This window comes from Entamoeba histolytica, genomic scaffold, assembly GCF_000208925.1.
Source record: "Entamoeba histolytica HM-1:IMSS scf_1104750516371 genomic scaffold, whole genome shotgun sequence".
NCBI classification, from domain to species: domain Eukaryota; phylum Evosea; order Mastigamoebida; family Endamoebidae; genus Entamoeba; species Entamoeba histolytica.
In genome coordinates, this window is record NW_001914912.1 from 55344 (window position 1) to 77296 (window position 21953).

Below are 21953 nucleotides of genomic sequence, written 5' to 3' on the forward strand. Positions count from 1 at the left end.
TGTATTTAAAAACAAAGAGCTATTTTTGAAGAGGAAAGAAAAAAGAAAGCTCAGTTTATTGTGACAAAGACAATTGTTTTTTTAAAATTTCGATTGTTTGTTGTTGTTTAGAAGAAACTTCTTTTAACTTACGAAGAATACTTTCGAGTTGTTCAATCTTTCCTAATAGAGAGAATTGTTCATCATACTTTGGTTCTTCCATAAAGGATTGTGTCATACATTGACGTTTACTAAGTTGTCTTGAAGCAAAAGAAGGACTTTGTTTATCCGTAACTATTCCTTTATCAGCAATTGGTGTTGAAGGAAGAGATAAAGGAGAGGAGATAATTGAAATAGGACGACCTTTAGGGGTATGAATAGGAGATTGCCAAGTAGTTGAAGTATGAAATTGTTCTGAGTATTGAATAGGCGTAGATTTTTTTAAATCAGCTTCAAGTGAAACAGCGTCAGGTTCTGATCTTTTTCTTTTTACTTTAGAGTCTGATATTTGATCTTTAGAAGGAAGACTTTTATTTATTTCTTTCAACAATTCTATGTGTGAACGTGGTAAACTTCGTTTATCTGGTTTTTCTTTTGGTTTTAATTGTTTTTCTTCAAATATTTCTTCCTTCTTAAATTCTTTCTTTTCAATTGGAATTTCACAGCTTTTTTCTTCTTTGATGATTCCCATCTCTTTTTGTTTTTGTGTAATTTCTGCAATAAAAAGTTGGTGAGGTGTTTGAGGTGGTATACGACATTCTTTTGCAGTTGTTGTTTTCTTTTTGTAAGACATTATGATTATAACTTAGATCTTTGTCTAATCTAACGTGAGATTGTAATGTTATTATTTTCAAAAACATCTTAACTTTAGAATTTTGTAATATTTCGTTATTTAAAAGCTTATTTTAATAATTTTCATTATAATATATACAAACTATATATATTATTACGTTAATAAACTTAATTACAGTATTTGATAGTAAATTTACTTATTTATATTTATTGTAAACTTACATTATATTTCTGTAAGAAAAACTTACATAAAATCTAGAAAGAATACATTAAGAATCTGTCTAAATATTATTGATTATTTAACTTAAATAAATAAAAAGTGAAAACCTTAAAGAGAAATTAAATTAAGTCATATCTTGAATAAAAAAAAGCGATGAGCACTACTGTAAGTGAAGATGATAGTATCACATCACCTAAAAACATCCAATACGAGATTGATGAGGCTATTGAAAAACTAAGAACGGTTATAGATCTTTATAACAAGGCTCTTAAAGATAAAAATCGTTTCGAAGAAGTTGGTAAGAATGCAGACGATAAGATAGAATTACTTAAACGGGATTTACAAGAGTGCTTGGCAAATGAACAAAAACTTCAAAACGAATTAATTGCTGAAAAGGAGGAACATGAAAAAGCTGAAATAGAATTAAAACAAAAAACAGTCGGAAGTAAAATTCTTACTGCTCGTTGTCTTGTTTACACAAAAGATGGAATGATAGAGGATGTTGAAATGATTCCTTGGGATGATGATTTCGATGCTTCTGCAGATGTTATTAGAAAAATTAAAAAGACACAAACAAACATAATCACTGAAAAGAAAGAAATTTCAGAAAATCTTAAAAATACTCAACCTCAATCTCAATCTAAGTTACCTCTTTCAAATGAACAGCCAACTTCATTTAATACCACTACTATCCGTCCAAAAAATTTTTCAGTTAGTCAAATTCAAAAGGACCTTGAAAAGTTTGAAAAAAGGTCTGAGGATATAATTAAAATTACACAATCACCAAATCATTTAGAAAAGAAAATCATTCACACTCAATCAAACCAAAGTTTTTGGTTTGTAGTTATTATTATATTCCTTTTGACAGTCATTTTATTTTTGATTGCATCTATTCTACTCCATTAATTTAATTTGTTTTAGTTTCTTCTTCGTATCATCAGATTGGTTATAAAAAGAAAAAAGAAAACTGATAAACAAGAAAGATAAAAAATAAATTCTTATTTAAAAATAGAACTGACAAAAAATTCATTGTGCAAAAAAAACACAATTAATTTTTGAAAAACAAAAATTAAAAAATTCTTTTATTTACTTTTTTATTCTTCAATTCTCATTATTTCATTTCTTTCATTAAAACTAACTTAAATATCATTTATCTTATAAACCATTAAAATATTTCTTATTTGATTATTTAATTATGGATCATTATTCTTTTAGAACATAAATGCTAACATGACTATCATCATCATGATGAAAATGCCTTTAGCTCCATTACACTTTCCATCTTTTAATTTCCATCCATCTTCACATGTTGTGCATTCGCCTTCTCCTGTACATTTAGTACAATGTGGCATATGTCTTGAACATGGAATACATGATCCCCAACTAGATGTGTAATATCCTTCAACACATACACATTCTCCTCCTTTTGCTTCTAAATATTCAGCATTGCATCTCAAACAGTCTTTGGAATTACATGAATCACAAAACTCATTAACTTTAGCTTTGCATGCTTGACATTCAATTTTATTATCTTCTGTAGAAGTGCCTTCAACATATCCATATGCACAAACACATGCTCCATTCACTGGTACTTCAGCAATATGATCTTTTGTTGAACATTTAGTACATTCTTCTACTATTTTCTTCTTCTCAGAATTACATCCTGTTTCTTGTTCTTCACAATCTTTCTTTACTCCAACACATTTAGTGCATGGTGATGTGCATGGTATACATGTTCCTTTAATCTCATCAAAATAGAATCCATCTACACATGAATTACATCCATTTCCACTAATTACCTTGTATGTATCACTCTCACATACTGTACATTCTGCGGCACTACTACATTCACTACAATGATTGGTACATGGCTTACATTCACCATTTGACATATAATAACCTGTTTTACATCCATCACATTTACTTCCTACCTTTAATGGATCAGCACATGTTAAACAAGTGTCTTTATCTGAACATGTTGCACATTTATCATCACATTTAGCACACCCATTCTTTTCTCCTTCTTTTGGATAATAATTAGACTTAGTACATGTAGTACAATTACTATAAGGACTACGTCCACTAAAACCATCTGAACATTCTGTTGCATAGATAAATCCTGTTCTACTATCAACATTACATGAATCAGTTTTTTTACATCCTGGATATTTTGAAAGGTCAGAGCAACTTTGACACGTTCCATTTTCAAGTTGAACTGTTCCTGTTGGACAAGCACATTCTGGTGCTTTAATATCTTTTAGCCTTTGTTCAGTGCATGTCACACATTCAACTTTCTTTGAAGTGGTATTATATTTACATGTTTTACATTTTGCAGGACATGGACTACAATACACTCCATCTGTTGCATTTTCAATTTGATAAAATCCATCTTTACATACAGTACATGGCTTTTCTCCGGTAAGTATTAAGTTAATGTCTTCACAGGTAATACATGCTGTTGCTGAACATGCTGCACAATGTCCATATTGAGATTGTTTAGTAGAACAAAGTTGGCATTTATTATTTTCATCTTTAAAAGCATTAGGAGAACATTGCGTACAAGCACCAACCTGTGAACCAACAATATAAGCTGAGTCATCACAGTCAAGACAGGTAACAAATCCATCACTAATTTCATATTTACCTTCCTTTTTACAATTATTATTTAGTTGTGCACAACTTTTCTTCTTATCTTCTGCATTTGGTCCTTCTTTATAACCATCATTTATGCAAGCGCATTCATTTTCTTTATTTCTTGTAGTAACACCTTGAATATTTTCATAACATTCACTACACACAACTTTACTTTTAGAACTATCATAAGAGCAACTTGAACAACTAGCTGGACACTTTTTACAGACATTATCTTTGTCAAAATAATGTGCATCACCACAAGAACATTTACCATCCTTTCCTACATGTGATCCAACTGGACATTGTGTACAAATATTTCCATTTGCTGTTCTTTCACATGATGGAAGTTTGGTTGTTATTGAAACACAATCTGATGCTTTGTCAATTGATGTTGGAATATGTTTGTCATTACATTCACAGTCATTTGAAACATTTCTTAATTGACCAACACAACCAATAGTAATTGTATTATCTGAAGTACCTTTAGTAACACTGAAATAATATGGTAAATAAAGGTCTTTAAGTGGACAATAATAAGTATTATCAGATGCTTTAAATGCATTCAAATATTGTTCATATTGATCATATCCTCTCATCTTACACACTTGATGGTTGTTACCACTAGTACCAAGGACTGATTTAGTGTCAAAATTATAGCAATGAGTTCCATTCAATGTAAGTCCATTCTCACATTTATAACAAATAGTATCATCATCACTACATAATAAACATCCTGGAAGTTTGCATGGTCCATCAGTTGATGTTAAGTGTGAGCTTCTAAGATTTAACTTACCTGGAACTGGTGTTTTAGAAGTAAGACATTCAGTAAATGGATCTGGACAAAGTGAACATCTCTTTTTATCACCATCTTTTTCTAAATAATAGCCATTTTCACATTCTGTTCTATTAGCTGTTTTGAAACCATCATACAAATTTGGTGAACATGTTCCTGAAGTTGTTAAGAAATATCCATTATCACATTTTGTACATTTATTTTCTTCTGTTGGTGAGAATAAACGACAATGATTCTTGACACAAACTCCATCAGAAACAGTACATCTTTTATTACATGATGTGCAATGTTCAGCGTTATAAATACTACATTCGTTACCTTCTGAAAGATTATTTGGATTATCAACAGTACATATAGTACATTTAGAATCTGTTTTACTTAAATAATAACCTTCCATACATGTCAAGCATTGATTACCATTAATCTTTGAGCAATGCTCCGGGAACTTATTACAAGATTTCTTATCAGTACTGAGAGAATATCCATCTGCACATTGGTTACAAGAGTTTTCAACTTGTAAAATACATTTATTAATTTTATCATTCTTTTGAGTACATTTCCCACCTTGAAGAGAGTACATACCGAAACATTTATCACAAGTCTTTGAAGAAGTAGAAGAGGCTAAAAGACCAACACAATTTTCTGCATGATCTTCTGTAGTTGCATTATCACATAACTTTGAACCATCAACAGTAGTAGACATCCCAATTATACATTCTCCACATTTTGAATCTTTCATCAAAAGACATGACTCACAAATGTTTACATTGTTTTTGCATACACACTTATCATTTCCAGAGTGTGATGATGTATTTACTTCTTTACCGTTAACACAATAAGTACATTTGGGGTTTGTAGAGTTTGTTTTATCATAATAAGAAAAAGCAGTTTTACACATATCTTCTTTAAGAGTACATGTCTTATTATTTCCAGTGGTAGTAAGTTCATAACCAGTATCACAACTAGTGCATGCTCCATTTGAAACTGATGCACAATGTGGAACAGCCTCTCTTGGCTCTTTTCCGCCTATGAGCTTATCAGCAGTATAATCACCAAGTGAAATTGATATGAATAAAAGAAGAATAAACATGAATAAAATAAACAGACGAAGATCTCTTAAAAAGGGAGAGGGTGGCTGAAGTGAAAACCAAAGTCATTGCTTAATCTTTTGTACCGTTCTTTACTTACGATTATTTTCTTTCTTATTGATTGAATTGAAACTAATGCTATTTTACCTTTTTTTTTTTAAATAATTTCATTATAGTTTTTTTTCTTTTATTAATAGTAATTAACCTAAAAGAATCTTCCTTTTCTCGTTGTGTTATTCTTATTCTTGTCTTTGTGCAGAAATGTTGTAATTTGGTTTCAATGTATTCAGACCATTCTTTTGATACTTTTGTGTACTTCTTATGAAAAAAGACAGAAATTAGTACTTGCTATGCTTGCGAAAGTCTTAATAATGTTTTATTAGAATAGAATCAATATTTTTTGAGGCATATAAAATCGAATAGTTATCCTTATTTGGTTCATAACTTTCAAATAAAGGAACAAATTCTGTTTTCTTAGATTACAAGTTTATAATATATTTATTTTTATTCTTTTTATTTTATAACTTTGAGAACTAATTTAAATTACTTAGATAATTAGATTTATTAGCCTTTGTTTTGCTTTAATAATGCTTAAGTCAATGTAATATAATATGTTCATAAACATAATACTTTACCATGACTTTTGTGTTATCTTTTTATTTTAAAATGTGTTGATTTGTATAAAATTAATAAAAAATATAATAAATAAAATGACTCATTTAACATTGTTTTATGAATGTATTCTTTGTTGATAAATGTTTTTTTACAGTATTGTTCTATAACTATTAATATAATTTGTAGAAATGATGTTATTTAGTTGTTGTTTATAATTAAAATATTAATTCCCTTGTTGGTGTTTATAATGTTTAAATAAATAGAAAATTTTTTCATATTCTTTCAAAGTAATTTAATATATCATTAACATTCATTTCAATGAAACATTATTCAACTGAAATTGATTTTAACAACAATGAATGTTCAAGTGTATAGAGTAATTCTACAAAATGAATCAATTAAAAAAAAATTAATATAATTGCTATAAACAAATTGCAAAAGATAATGAAAAGATTTATGAAATTTAGATTTATGTTGTTATGTGAGAAAGATATATATGTGGTAATGCAAAGATTTTGTAAGTTTATTTGGTATAAACAAAGAGGAGAATTGTATAAAAATAACGTTATAATACTACTACTTTTAGTATTAGGTATAAATGTTAAAGAAAATAATTTTGATTGGTTTTCATTGAAAAAAAAGTGTAATAATTCAAAAGTTTTGATTTATGCAGGGATTAGTAATGAATAAAAAGAAGTTGCAATTAGAGAAAGTTAAGTATATTGTTACTCTTATTCTTTTTTAAAACATTCTCTCTATTTGTTAAAAATGTTTTAAGTACAAAATCACAATTGATTTTTGCTAGAGTTAAGTTAATTTGTATGTTTTTTTATTTTGTTTTAAATTTATTCAAAGAAGAATTTGATGAATGAAAATAAAAGAATTGACTTGTTAAATTTAATTGTAATTCATTAATATGATTGATATGAGTAATATGAACCAGCTCCAAGAATGCTTTCTTCAAGAATGCCATATTCCATCATCTCTTTTTGAATCTCTTCTTCTGTTTTTTTTTGTTCAATCCCTTGGATAATTTCATCAATGACTTCAGAACTTAATGAGTAACTAAATTCATTGTCACAACTCTGAAGCATTCCAAAAAACTTTCCATTTTCAATTAATCCACCGCCACTCATTCCATCAACAATACTACAATATGTACAATGAATAAGTTCTTTTCCTTTGAATGATGTACTACATATTTGCCCCTCTACTTCCTTTAAATTCTCTATATTGACTGGATATCCAATGTGTTTCTTTACACCATTATTTGTTACATTATTTTTTCTTTTATTTTCTTCAATAATTTTCATCTTTGCATGAACAATAACTACAACAATATCAAAACACCATGAATAAAACAAAACACTTCCTTGAATACTTTGTTGTGTTATTGGGTTGATAATTTCTACTGGGAAATATCTGTTTTCAAATAAATGAGATGATGTAACAAAGATTGTTTTTTCTCCCCAATGTTTTATTCCGCAACAACTTCCTTCTTGTTTTCCACTTTTTATTTTATAAATTCCAATTGAATTATCAGTAGTTAACTCATCGAAATTTCCTATTGCGTTCATAACAGTATTAATATTGATAATAGTTGTTGTATTTTTTGCTGTATTTGTAAAAAGAATTAAACCAATAATTTGATTTTTACAATTCATGACGAAACATCCACTAGAATTTCGAGGTGAGTGTGGTTGAACAATACATCCAATAACTGAGTTTAAATGGTAATACCTTTCTATGACTTTTGCTTTAATTTCAATGTGTTGTAAAATAGATGACCCATTAGTAGAATCTCCATATCTTATTATCACTTTATCACTAATCTCATTGCTTACAGTATTTTCATTCCATTCAATATCACCACACATCTGATATTCAATCATTAAATATTTCTCAAAAAGGTGTTTTTCTTCTTTGTTGATAATGCCTTCTTCTGTTTTAATAGTAATTATATTAACATCTTTACTTTGAATTTGAATCATTTCACCATTTCTCTTTATAGTTTTCATTTCAATAACATCATTCTGATGAATATTCCACCCGCATTTATTGGTTAATCCAACAATATAATTATCCATTTTTATAATAACTCCATTTGAATTAAATTCGTTATGAACAAAACTTGCTTCTTTCCATTTCATTACTCTCTTTTTAAGATATTTAATCTTTCTCTTAATAAGTTTTAATTCTAAAATAAAACATTATCTTCACTTTCTTGCTAATTATTTTCTCACTCCAAAAATGACAATTAGACAAAACAGAACAAAACTATAACTAATGACTAGTTTTTTTTTAACAATTTCAACACAAAAGAAATACAAATACGTGCATTATCAAAAGCTGTTATATTGGTAATTTTAATAAAATCCAAAAAGTGTTGTGTATGAGAATATTTGATTATGTTTATAATTGTTTAGTCATCCCATTCATCACTGTCATCCTCAAAGTCATCATCACCGTCATCATCAGCAATATCTTCTCGTCTTTTTTGCATAGCACTTGCAAGTAAACTAGTTAAATCAACTTTCTGTGTTTTATTGAGATTAGCCATTGATGGTCTTGGAGCATTAGTATCAACCTTTTTCAATTGTGTACCTTTTTGAATTTGGTCTAACAACGAAGGGGCAGCTGGTGCGGCTGGAGCAGCAGGAACTCCATGACTTCCTCTAGGAGGAGGTGGTGGGGGTGGAAGATCGCTTTGAGTTTCCATTGCAAGATGTGGTGGGGGTGGTGGAGCACCACGAGGTGATACACCACCTCTAGGAGGAGGGGGTGGTGGGGCACCAACACCAGACTCTTTTCTTCTTGGAGGAGTAGGTCTTGGGGCACTTCCAGATGGTCTTTGAGGTGCTGATTGAGCAGGACGAGTACCAAGACCTCTTGAAGATGGTGGTAATGGAGGAGCAACAAGATCTGATGTGCTCAAAGAAATTTCATGAATTTCAGGGGTATTGTCTTTACATTGTAGTTCACCTAAAATTTCTGGGGGAATATTTCCTGCTTCAACTTGAGCAGTGATAATTCCAAACAACATTTGTACAGTATCAGGATCAGCTAAATCACGTCTTTTAACACCAGCGTCCTTTAAAATTTGTTTTAAATCATCTGACATCCATTTTGTATTGATAAGAATTTGTTTTTTATTCATAATTAAGTCTTTAACTCTTCTTGGCCATACGTTTTGAGTCTTAGATAACTTTTTAATTTTAGGAGTATTTTTTTCTAAGAACATAGCATTCAAAGAAGAAGAATTTTGTTCATCTTCCAGAAAAACGAACATACCAGTAATTAATTGGCAATACATCTCACACATTAAATTTGTTGTTTCAGTGAGTCCTTTAACAATTCCTTTTTGAACAGTTTTTTCAGCTTCATTAATATTTTCCATCAATGTTTTTAAATTATCACCTTTTTTTAAATTTTTAGCTCGTTTTGTAGCTTTTTCTTTTGCATCTTCATTTTTCTTTCTATCATTTTTAACAGTTTCCTTTGTGTCTTTAATTTTCTTTGGCATTTCACAAACTTCTCCACGATATATTCTAATAGTGTTATCAACAAAAATTTTATTAGATTGAGTTAATGTGTTAGCTTGTGTTTCTAACATTCCAGCCACACTTTGAAGTGCTGTATTAATTAATGTACATCCATCCATAGTTACTGACATTCCTTTTAATTGATTAGCAATACCAATAGCACATGAAGCGAGAGTAGTTTGAGCCTTTGAATAAGCCTCACAACTTTCAATAAGTTGTTTATATGTTGGGAGGATTGTAGAAAGATGCTTTAATATGAGAATTAATTTAAGTAAAAACAGAGACATAATTTAAAATGAAAGAATAATAATATTGATAATCTAGAAATAGAACAAAGGAAAAAAAGTTGAGTTGTATATATAAATAAGAAAAGAACAAACGGTAAGCATAGTAGATGTTAGTTCATCCATTTCTTTAAGTTCAGATGATGACTTTATAGTAAAATCTTCTTGAGTAGAATTTACTGTAGGATTATTCTGATTTTCTGTCATGTAAATGAATTTTAAGATTTTCACTAATAAATGAACTTTTTGTTTCAATAGCATTTTTGTTAATTCCAATTTTCATCGTTTTTTTTCCTTCCACAAAAAAATAACTCCATTAGAACAATTGTCTTTATAATAATTACTTTTCATTTCATAATAATCCCCAATCTTTAAAATAATCAATTTGAGATTGAAAAAAGAAAATTTAATAAAATCTGAACTGATAATTAAAGAAATAAATAGAAATAAAAATGAATGAAGAAAGAAATGATCCTATTCAAGTTGTTAAAATTGAACAACCAAGTGATACCATTACCACATTAAGTTCTTCTACTTGTTCATGTTTATTACAAAACAATATTTTATTATTTGGAAAGAAAGGTATGATGACTGCCATTTCATTAGATAAAAATAAAATGACTGTATTACATCAATATTCATTTAGTGGAACAATAGAACAAATGTGGTATCATCAACAAATGCATTTACTTATTTGTTTAATTAATAGTAAACTTGAATCATTTCAAGTTGATTTAAATAAAAAAGCATCAAATGAAGTATTTAAACGTATTACTACAAAACAAATTAAAAATATTGGACCATTTGAATGTTTTAGTACATTTGTACGTAAAGGAGTAGTTTTTATTGCTGCTGTAGATACAAAAAAGAAATCATCAATAACATTAATTGAATCTAAAACTGATGGAATATTTTATAAAGAGACTAAAGTTTGGAATGCCGAAGATAAAATTGTTGGTTGTAATTTTGTTAATCAAAACTTAGTTCTTGTTTATCCTAACAAAATACAAATTATTTCATTCTTTGGTAAAAGTGAAACTATTTGTAATAAATCTATTATTCCATTTAAAGGTAAACCAAGATTTTTAGAATTACAATTAAATCAAATTCTTGTTCATACAGGAAATTGTGTTTATTCAATTGAAGAAGATGCAGTAAATTTAGTTCCTAGTGATTATCCTGTTATTACAATAAGTAAAATGTCTCCATTTATTTTCTTTATGCAAGAATTTGCACACAATAAATTTTATATTACTTATAGATTAGAACCAATGACACATGCCTCACCACATTCACTTGATTTTAGAAGACCTGAATATTATAAAGGAAGTTATATGCATGAAGCTGTCCCAGTATTTATCAGTGGTACAAGTAAACAACTAATTTACTTTACTCCAAATCCTAAATGGTATGAATCTGCAATTCAAAATGGACATTATCAAAGTGCAATTGAATTTATTACATTATTAGGAAATAGTGCAGATGAACATTCAGAACAATTTAAAAAATGTGCTTATACATTAGGAGTAATGAATAAAATTATTGAATTTTATAAAAATGAAGAAAATAGAACAAGTGAAAATATTATAACCATTTTAAATGATTTTAAAATGGGTGGAATTAGTCCAAAGAATATATTAGTCTTTTTAGAATTATTTTTATTCCATGACTTTATTACAGATCTTCATTCATTATTCCAAGATTGGTTTACTGTTTCTATCGAAAATTGGAAGAAAGATATGGTTAAAACATTCCCTGGACAACTTGTAAAAAATCTTCAAGATGCTTTAGAAGAAGTTATTAAAGAAAAAAATACAGCATTAAAAAATAATAAAACTGTTCCATTACAAAATCATTTTAATTCAGAAGGACATTCTACTAAAGAAATTATTCAAGCCATTGTTACTTATCTTATGGCAGTAAAATCACAAATTGTTAACAAAGAACAAATTGATGGAGAAACAAGTGAAGAAAGAGAAATATTTTATACTTCATTAGTAGTTATTGTTTATTATCTTTCACCTAATTCAAAGGAAATGCTTGAATTATTACAAAATACTAAATTCCTTTTTAAAACAGTTATTTTAAAAATTCTAGAAGAACATACTACAATTAATAAAAAGTTACTTATTGAATATTATATTTCTCAAAATCATATTGATGGAGTATTTAACATTAATGGAATTAGTTATTATGATAAAAGAAATGCAGTAATTCGTATATTACAAAAGAAAGAAACTGGTGATAAAAATAAAGTTTATAAAAAAATTGAAGAACTTATTGAAGAAAAAATAGAAAGTAATGGTGGAAGAAAATTTATTGAAGAAAATAATATGAAACTACAAGATGAATTATATTTAATTTTTGGAAAAGAAAAATCAGTATTAGGTATTGATGAAATTTGTACTATTATTGAAGGATGGGAGTTTGGTATTAAAGATGAAAATGAAGTAAATGAATTTAGAAATAGATTAAGTTGTTTGTATTGTTTAAAATGTTATAAAGAACAAGGAGAAACAGAAGAACTTGGTAAAGAAGTTATTGAGAAATATATTATTCATATTAAATATGCTTCAATAAATAATATTATATTAACTGATGAATATATTAAATCATTTATTGAAATATCAAACAAATATCCTTCTATTGTAGAAAAAATTAATTATTCAATAATAAGTCCATTGTATTATAAAATTAGAGCTTGTATTGGTCTTATTCAACACCAAGAATTAATGCCTATGTTATTACAAGTTTGTAAAGAATTAAAAGAACAAGAAGAAGTTTTAGATGATATTTATAATGATTCATTTAATCAATTAGTCAAATTCATGTTAAAATTATTTAATCAAAAAAAAATTCCACAAAACGTAACTAAAGAATCATTAATGACATTATTATACTCTCCTTCTATTCAAAAAATTCTTAAAGAAGAATATATTCCTTTGTCTCTTGTTAATAATTTGTTTGCTGAAATTTCTCTTATTATCTTTACATCAACAAATCCTATTGAAGTTTATCATCATATACATCAACAGATTGTTAAAGATCATCTTCCAGGTACAGTTATTAGATTTATATGGGATCTTGCTGATCCAATGGCATTACCTATTAAAGGAGGAGATGAAGAAATTAAAGAAGAATTAAAAATATTTGAAGGTGATGAAGATAGACAAAGTATTTTAGAAGGAATTATTGGATATTTAGAAAAGAAAAAGACTAAAAAACCAGAAGGAATGTTATTAACTGACTGTTATCTTGAATATTTAAAAATTGCCACTAGTGATAGATTAAATGCTACATCTAAATTAAATGACCAAATGCAAAACACTCCAGTATTACAAAAACATATTGAAAAAGATTATGATAAATTACCTTGGATATTACGTTGTAGAATTCAACACACTAAATGTAAATATAAAGGATTATTAGAATATTTTAAACAAATGAAAAATCAATATTCATCAACCTTTGCTGAAGATTCTTTTTGTGAATTAGATAATTTTATAAGAAGATTTGATCGTACATTTAATTTCGATGGAACTTCAGGAAGTATTGCTAAAATGGTTAGATTAATAAGACAAAATTATCGTCCATTCAATAAAGTTCATCCAAATCATATTGGAGCTGAAACAATCATGTATTGTGTTTGTCAAATGAATATCAGTACAAATACTTCTGCTTTATTATCTTTTTTGGTTCATTTATTATTGGAGAAAGATAATGACTCATTTGATAACCCATTTCCAATTTCATTTGCATTAGAGTTATATAGTCGTTTCTATCCTATTATTCCTTTAAAATTTACTGAAGGTGAATTTAAATGGCTTGGAGTTAAATTTGATACTTTTGAATTAAATATTGATATTGAAACTTGTTTATTCAACAAGATGCTTGATCGTGTAGAGAGTTTTGATGATTTACAAATTTTACTTCCCGCCATTTATTCTTATGCCAGAAAGTATTTCTACCTTTCTATTTATTCAAATGCTATTAAAGGATTAACTATAAATTCTAATAAACGTTATGAAGTTATTGATCGTAAGACAGTTTGTTACAAATGTCATGATCAAATATCAGCTACAAGTGCTTTTGTAGTGAATAATGGTCAATACGCTCATGAAGACTGCAATGAATTAAACCTTGAAAACCCAATTAATTGACTTTTAAACAACACTATTAAAATTTGAAATATAAAAAGTAAAAAAAAAATAGAAATTAATTGGAGAAGAGTGAAACATATGCAATTGCAGCAACACAAACTAATACTGTCATTGTTATACCAACTAATTTTAAGACACTCATTGGATTAACAATTGATGAACATTCTCTTAAAAATCTTGAAAATTCAGGATTGTTAGAATAAGTTTCAATCATCCTTGAACAGAATAACTTTAATTCATCAGTTTGATATGTTTTCACTATTTGAAGTAATTGCTCTGAATGTTTAAGGTTATTTAAAACATAATCATCCCATGACCTAAACGCCAATGGATCAATAACAAGCATTTGTGCAGCTAAATCCACTGATTCAGATAATCCAAATTCAAAGATTTTAGATGGAACTTTTCCTTTTAATAAACTAGGAACTTCAATTAATTCTGCATAATATTCTTTTAATGGAGTTGAATCTAATTGAAGAGCATATGCTGCTTGGAATGCTTTTAAAGAAACAGCCTGAGGTAATTTTGTTTTCTTAATAGCACTTAATAATGTCTCAATAATTTGTTTATGAAGAGTAAGATCAAATTTAGAAAGAGATTGTTGATGAACTAAAACTAAAGAATATACTTTGTAAACTTCATGTTGAATGAATAGATAAATCAAATGAATATCAATTTCTTCTTCAGTAAATTGTAGTGTTTCAGTTGATAATGATAATGATAATGCTTCAATATAGAATAATTTTCCAAGAGAAAATGATGAATCATTTTTATATTGTTTTAAAAAATTCTTTCTTTTAGATATACTAATTTGATTTAATATTTGATTAAGATCTTTATTATCGGCAGCACTCAAATGATTGAATGGATAATAATCCATATTAGCTTGTTCGTTCCATTGTTCAAAGTATTGCTTAAGCATTTCTAATTTCTCTTCTTCAGTGATAATATTCTTTTTTCTAATTTCTTTTGGTAATCCTTTTAAATTAATTTTACCATTTCTTTCTTTAATTTCTAACTCTACTACTTTATTTTTCTTTACTTTTTTTTCTTTAACTTCATTCTTTGTATCAAATTCTTCTAACGCATTTGATTCATGTATTTCTTCTTTAGTCACAGTAATAACTTCTTCTTCAATTTCTAATTGAATGTTCTCAGAAGAAGGATCAACAGGAATATGTTCAACTTTCTGATTAAGAATTTCTTCTTCTTTTCTTAACTTTTCTGCTTTCTTTTCATTACGTTCATTTCGTTTTTGTTCTTTACTTTTCTTAGTAGTTTTATTACTTTTGACTTTTTTTTCTGTTTCCTCAACTTTTTCTATATCCTCATTCTTTTCCTCTTTAATCTCTTTCTTCTCATTTCTGTCTGGTTTGATCCCAAGTAATTTTTCTTCTCTTCTTCTTTGTTTCTCTTCTTCTTTTTTACGTTGTTCTTCTTCCTTTGCTTTTTCTAATTTTTCTTTTTCTTTCTTAGACAATTTCTTTACTCCTTTTTCTCTTCCTCCTCGTTGCATCTACAAATCTAAACTTCTTTTTTAAGTTCTTTAAGTTTCTGTTTTATATTACATTAATTAAAAAGCCATAGTTTTTGGTATTTGTCAGTAGTTTCAATTAGTATCTAAAGTGAAACAGATTAATAATAAATTTCATGTGTGTTATTGTTTCTTGAATTGCATATAAGTAATTCAACTTTTTACAAAAAACTTTTGTTATTTAATCTCAGAGAAGAATAAGAAAGAAGTTATAATAATATTTTATTATCAACATAGTGAGAATAGATTTAAAAAGAATCTTCTAACCTAGAGTTTTGAGATGATAGCATTTTAAACAAAAGAAAATGTCAGGTGAATCGTCTTCATTCTCAAATGAACAGTCATTTGGAGATATAATTGTTGGTTATCTATGCTTATTTATTTCAGTAATACTCTTTGGATCAAATTATATAGTAACAAAAAAATATCCAGTCGGAGATGGATTTTATTTTACCTTTATGATGGGTTTAGGTATAATGATTGTAGGAGTATTTGTAATGTTAATACGTGGTGCATTCCATCAAGGTCCTATATTTTTAGAACCATTTTCTATGATTGGAGGATTACTCTGGGCAACAGGGAATTTAACTTCAGTTCCAATTATTCAGTGTATTGGACTTTCTCTTGGTCCATGTATTTGGGGAATATTTAATATGATCACTGGGTGGATAACAGGTACTTTTGGGTTGTTTGGTTTAAATGCGGATAAAGACGACATTAACATATTTTGGTTAAATTGTTTTGGTACATTTCTTACAGGATGTTCTGTTCCGTGTTATGCAATGATTAAAATCAAAAGTAAAAAGGAAATTCAAGAAGAAAAAACTAAAGTCAAATATAAAAAAATTGAAGAAAGTCCACTTGTTCAAACAAATGATGAACTTGGTTACCACTCAAAAGATAGAGATGATGATGAAACACCAATATCTAAGATGATTGAACATCTTCCAAAATGGAATAAAATGATTCTTGGAATTGTATTAGCCATTATTGCTGGAATAATGTATGGATCAAATTTTGATGCCCCAAACTATTTAAGAAACAACAATTTAGCATCTCCTGATGGTATAGATTATGTTTTTCCTCAATACATTGGAGTATTTTTGGGGTCTGCTACATATTTTATGATGTATGCTATTATATTTAGAAACCAACCATTTATCTATAACCAAACTGCTATCCCTGGTCTTATCTCTGGTGCAATGTGGGGAATTGCTCAAGCCTTATTGTTCATTGCTAATACAAGTTTACCATATGTTGTTGTTTATCCAATAGTTACTGCAGGACCAGGACTAATAAGTGCACTTTGGGGAATTCTTGTTTTTGGAGAGATTAGAGGAATAAAAAATTTCATATTCTTTAGCTGTGGTACTTTGGTGTTGTTTTTCGGACTCATTTGTATTATTTGTTCGAGATAATTGAAGGATTTTTAAGAAAAAAGAACAAAAAAAAAGAAGAAATGAAAGAAAGGAAAGAATATAATAAAAGAAGAGAAGAAGAGATATTAACGAGATATATGAGTAGATATGAAACGCCATTTTTAAAGAAGCCACAAACAATAATGACGAAAAGTGAAAGAAGACAGGAAAAGAAAGAAGAAGAAGAGGGAGAAAGACTTCTTCGTCCAAGAGGAAGAGAGGGAAAGAAAGAGAAGATAGAGGAGATACGAAGACGAGGGATTGAGAGATATATTAAGATAGAGAGTGTGAGAAAAGAGTATGAGAAGAAAGGGATACAAGAGTTATTTGAGTGGCAAGTTGAGTGTCTAAAAACAAAAGGGGTTAGAGAAGGTACAGAGAATTTAGTGTATAGTGCACCGACAAGTTCAGGGAAAACGTTAGTGAGTGAAATTCTGATGATAGAGCGATACTGCCAAACACAAAAGAAAATGATATACATAGTACCATATGTGTCAATGGCACAAGAAAAAGAAGAGTATTTTCAAGAGATATTGAAAAGTATAAAAATCAATATAAAAGGGTATTTTCAAAATCGAGGAATAGACAAAGAATTTGATATTGGGATATGTACTATTGAGAAGGGGAATGGATTAATTAATAAACTAATTGAAGAGAAAAGTATTGAAGAAGTAAGTCTCATAATAATTGATGAAATTCATATGATATTTGATAAAAGAAGAGGACAAATAATAGAAAAGATAATTAATAAAATCATGAGTATTGAAAGAAAGATACAAATAATTGGGATGAGTGCAACAATAGGAAATATTTCAATATTTGAGAAATGGATTAAAGCAAAAACATATCAAAGTACATACCGACCAATCAAAATTGAAGAATATATTGTTTGTAAAGGAAAAGTAATAAATAAAGAAGGAGAAATTAAAAGAGTATTAAAAGGAGAAGGGGATATAGAAAATATTATTGAAATAATGGAAGAAGCAAAAAAAGAAAGAAAAGGAGTAATATGTTTTTGTTCAACAAAAAAAGGATGTGAAAGAAAGGGAAAAGAAATTGTTCAAGGAATAAAGAAAAGGAAGATAGAAGAAATGAATAAAGAAATAGAAGAAGAAAGAATAGAAATGATTAAAGAAATGGAAAGAAGTAAATTTGGAATAGAAGAAGAATTTCAAGACATGATTAAATATGGTATTGTTTATCATCATTCAGGAATAACTATTGAAGAAAGACAAATAATAGAAAAGTCATTTAAGAAAGGAATTATTACATTAATTATTGCTACTAGTACATTAGCACTTGGAGTAAATCTTCCAGCTAGTCGTGTAATTTTTGATAAACCAAAAATTGGAAAAGAATATTTAACAAGAGTTCAATATCAACAAATGAGTGGTAGAGCAGGAAGATTTGGAATTGATGAAAAAGGAGAAAGTTATATTTTTTGTAAAGAAGGAGAAATGTCTGTTGTAAAAAATCTTATGAAAGTGACAAATGAGAATAAAGAAATAGAAATACAAGAAAAAGAAGAGATACAAGAAAAAGAAGATATTTTAGAAGGGATTTATAATGGAATTATTGAAAATAAAAAAGATATTGAAAAATGGATTGAAAAAACACTTTATTGGTATAAAATTAAAGAAAAAGAAGGAGCAGAAGAATGGAAAAAAAAGTATAGTGAACAAATGATTGAGATATTAAAACATGATGGTATGATTGAAGAAATAGAAGAAGAAGGAGGGGAAAAAAGAATTAAATGTAATCAAATAGGAAGAGCTACAGTAAAAGGAGGAATGGGAATTAATTCAAGTAAAGAAATATATTTTAATATTAATGAAGGGTATTTAAAAAAGAATATAATAAATAAAGATGTATATTATTTGTATTTAGGAATTAATAATGAATATGAAATAAATTGGAGTTGTTTTGAAAAAAAAGTAGAAGAGATAGAAGATATAAAAAATAAAAACAATAAAGAATATCAAGACTATCAAGAATTAATGAAAACTATTGGGATTAGTCCTGTATTTATTTGTTATATGGAAAGTATGAAAAAAGTGAAATTAACTAATGAAATGATTAAGAAAATTCAAATTCATAAAAAATTTTATTATTTTATCATTTTATATGAAATGATTCATGAAAAAAATATTCTTCAAATCATTAATGAAATGGGAATTAGTAGAGGAGTTTTACAACAACTCCAAAATAATACTATTACTACTTTAAATATGATCATTCAATTCTCTAATGAGTTACATAATGTTGATCTTTCTCTCTATTTGAAACTTTTAATTGACCGTATCAAATTTGGTGTTTGTAATGATATTGTAAATATTATCCAAATAGATGGTATCACTAAAGAAATTGCTCGTAAACTCATTGTCTTCGGTTTTAATGATATCTCTAAAATTGCTCATGCTTCTTTTCTTGATATTTTTTCACTCATTCATCACTTATCAAAATCTCATTCACTATCTCAATTAAAAATTGATTTGGAACTAACTCAAAGAATAATACAAAGTGCACAAGAAATTAATTCTTTCAATTTAAATCATATCCAACTTGATAATTCACTTCAATACAATTAATGTTTATCCTTTTCTTTCTTCTCTATTCTATTATTTGTTTCATTATTTCATTGTTTCATTGAAGAAAATCCATTAAAGTATTATTTATTCATTTTATATCATTTTTATCTCTTTCTTCTTCATTATCTTGACTTTTATATTTTCACTTTATTTCATATCTTTTACATTACTCATTTCATTACTTATATATCATCTGAATGAATTGAATGGTTATTCATTCGAGAAAAACTATAGATTATACAGAATAATATGTAAATATAATCATTCATCACCTACTATTTGATGTTTACAGAATATTAAATCAATGGGAGTTATTCATTAAGTGACACAAAGGATATTCAAATGAAAGATGAATTTTAATATCCATCATAAAAGAATGTTCATAAGTCATAACCTTTATTAAAACTGAAATACAATGAATTGAATATTTTTATCAGACAATAAACAGACACATCTAAATGTTAATTAAATATATTGATAATAAAAACAAACAGACACTGGTATTGTTGAGATTAACATAAAAGATGAACAAAAGATATTTATGATATTTTTAACATACTTAGTGATTGACTCACTTTTTTCTTGATCAATGTTAATGAAATTTAGTGTGTTAAGTGTTTCTTAATTCTGTCAATAAAATAGTTTGAATGTATTTAATAATCAATTGTTTTTATATTTTAACTGTTTATTGATGATTATTTCAACAATTTATTTATTACTTTTCTTTCTCTTTTGTTTTTAATTGGATGAGTAATGCTGTTTAAAATGAATGAACAAGACACATGATAAAGTGGGAATGAATGTTATGATAAATGAATATATTAAATAATGAAATACCATTCCATCTTTTGTTTTTCATTTCTTCTTATACTCTTTGATTATGTTCATATCAACTATTATTTTTGTTATTAATGCAATGAATATTATATTTAACATATATCACAAAACATATGTATTATTATGAGTATTATTCATAAGAAAATGAATATTTGATACAATATATAAGAATAAAGTGATTTACTACACATCTTGAATATATTACAACCACAATACAAACAAGTAACATTATTATAAATACTTTTCATTGATTTTTTTTTTTGATAATAATGTTGTTAGTTGTGTATTATATTCATTGATATCTTTCATCATTATTAAGCGATATTTCATTTGAATAAAATAATAATGAGATAATAAATTGATATAACAACTAATAATTTCAATTATAAATATTGTTATTTTATTGTGTATTATCTTATTTTGTTATTTTGTTGTTAAAATAAAGAATATATATCAAACATTATTCAATTTACTTGTATTATCATTGTATTTCATTTTTATTCATCAAATCATAATTATTAGTTTACAATTCACACATTCATTTGTTATTTTCATTTAAATTTATTTGTCATCTTTTCTTTGCTTCATATTCAATATTATTGAATATAGTATAGTGAATAGTAATGATAGTATATTTAGTATTTTATTTCTTCATGATATATTACATTTGAACATTCTTCATTTTGAACTAACATATTATTTATTCATTTATTACAATAATTAAATAACACACTCATTAATGAATAAAGTATATTTAATTTTAATTTATGTATTGATTCTTAGAACAAGAAATTATTATTTTTGAATGTATGAGAATGAATAAAATTCGATAATGATGAAATATTCATAATTCATTAATACTCAAAACACAATAACATAAAAATATGAAACAAACATACAAACAATGAAATATGAATAACAACAAAATAATCTAATCAATGATATTTGTTTATTTCTATTTGTATTTATTTGATTTTTGATCATTTAATAGTTTAGTACTATTTAAAATGAATAAATTTCTTCCTATCACATATTATCTTTTTTAGTATTAATTTCATAGTATTTAATTTATATGAATAATTGTAATAAATATATTAATTAAATTAAGATATTAAGAAATTAATTGATGTATTTATTTTATTATTTATTGTTAAAATAAAAAGAATAAAAGATGTTAATAAAATTAAATCAATATACAAATTAGAATTATTGAAATATACTATTATTTTCATGTTTATTTTTATTTTAAATTCTTTCTATCATTCTTCAACTTTCTTTTATTATTATTCTTTATTTTTTGAATGTAATTTTATTTTAATTTTCTCATTTCAAAATCAGTTATATAAACATTTTGTAGTTATTAATTTCTTATTATCACTCATTATCATATTTCATTTCTTAAATTATATTGATAGAAAAGTACTTGATACATTTATTAATATTAAAATTAAATGATAAAGAAAATAAAG

At 26.7% G+C, this 21953-nt stretch overlaps 9 protein-coding genes across 9 annotated transcripts; 4 read left to right on the forward strand and 5 right to left on the reverse strand.

Annotated features, from left to right (window-relative positions):
* Positions 1–55: 55 nt before the first annotated feature.
* EHI_006960 (uncharacterized protein) lies at positions 56–772 on the reverse strand (the record flags this gene model as incomplete). Its single annotated transcript, XM_649357.1, has 1 exon — positions 56–772. The coding sequence occupies one exon, from the start codon at positions 770–772 to the stop codon at positions 56–58; it is 717 nt and encodes a 238-aa protein (XP_654449.1).
* Positions 773–1144: 372 nt separating this feature from the next.
* EHI_006970 (uncharacterized protein) lies at positions 1145–1897 on the forward strand (the record flags this gene model as incomplete). The annotated part of the gene is made up of 1 exon (XM_649356.1): positions 1145–1897. One exon carries the CDS (start codon positions 1145–1147, stop codon positions 1895–1897), a length of 753 nt encoding a protein of 250 aa, XP_654448.1.
* Positions 1898–2167: 270 nt separating this feature from the next.
* EHI_006980 (uncharacterized protein) lies at positions 2168–5508 on the reverse strand (the record flags this gene model as incomplete). The annotated part of the gene is made up of 1 exon (XM_649355.2): positions 2168–5508. The coding sequence occupies one exon, from the start codon at positions 5506–5508 to the stop codon at positions 2203–2205; it is 3306 nt and encodes a 1101-aa protein (XP_654447.1). The 3' UTR covers positions 2168–2202.
* A 1524-nt stretch (positions 5509–7032) lies between these two features.
* Positions 7033–8271, reverse strand: EHI_006990 (uncharacterized protein; the record flags this gene model as incomplete). Its single annotated transcript, XM_649354.1, has 1 exon — positions 7033–8271. The coding sequence occupies one exon, from the start codon at positions 8269–8271 to the stop codon at positions 7033–7035; it is 1239 nt and encodes a 412-aa protein (XP_654446.1).
* Positions 8272–8543: 272 nt separating this feature from the next.
* EHI_007000 (uncharacterized protein) lies at positions 8544–9950 on the reverse strand (the record flags this gene model as incomplete). Its single annotated transcript, XM_649353.2, has 1 exon — positions 8544–9950. The coding sequence occupies one exon, from the start codon at positions 9948–9950 to the stop codon at positions 8544–8546; it is 1407 nt and encodes a 468-aa protein (XP_654445.2).
* A 449-nt stretch (positions 9951–10399) lies between these two features.
* Positions 10400–14107, forward strand: EHI_007010 (uncharacterized protein; the record flags this gene model as incomplete). The annotated part of the gene is made up of 1 exon (XM_649352.1): positions 10400–14107. One exon carries the CDS (start codon positions 10400–10402, stop codon positions 14105–14107), a length of 3708 nt encoding a protein of 1235 aa, XP_654444.1.
* A 55-nt stretch (positions 14108–14162) lies between these two features.
* Positions 14163–15623, reverse strand: EHI_007020 (uncharacterized protein; the record flags this gene model as incomplete). Its single annotated transcript, XM_649351.1, has 1 exon — positions 14163–15623. The coding sequence occupies one exon, from the start codon at positions 15621–15623 to the stop codon at positions 14163–14165; it is 1461 nt and encodes a 486-aa protein (XP_654443.1).
* Positions 15624–15946: 323 nt separating this feature from the next.
* Positions 15947–17075, forward strand: EHI_007030 (uncharacterized protein; the record flags this gene model as incomplete). The annotated part of the gene is made up of 1 exon (XM_649350.2): positions 15947–17075. The coding sequence occupies one exon, from the start codon at positions 15947–15949 to the stop codon at positions 17057–17059; it is 1113 nt and encodes a 370-aa protein (XP_654442.1). The 3' UTR covers positions 17060–17075.
* Positions 17076–17100: 25 nt separating this feature from the next.
* Positions 17101–19647, forward strand: EHI_007040 (uncharacterized protein; the record flags this gene model as incomplete). The annotated part of the gene is made up of 1 exon (XM_646648.1): positions 17101–19647. The coding sequence occupies one exon, from the start codon at positions 17101–17103 to the stop codon at positions 19645–19647; it is 2547 nt and encodes an 848-aa protein (XP_651740.1).
* Positions 19648–21953: the final 2306 nt, after the last annotated feature.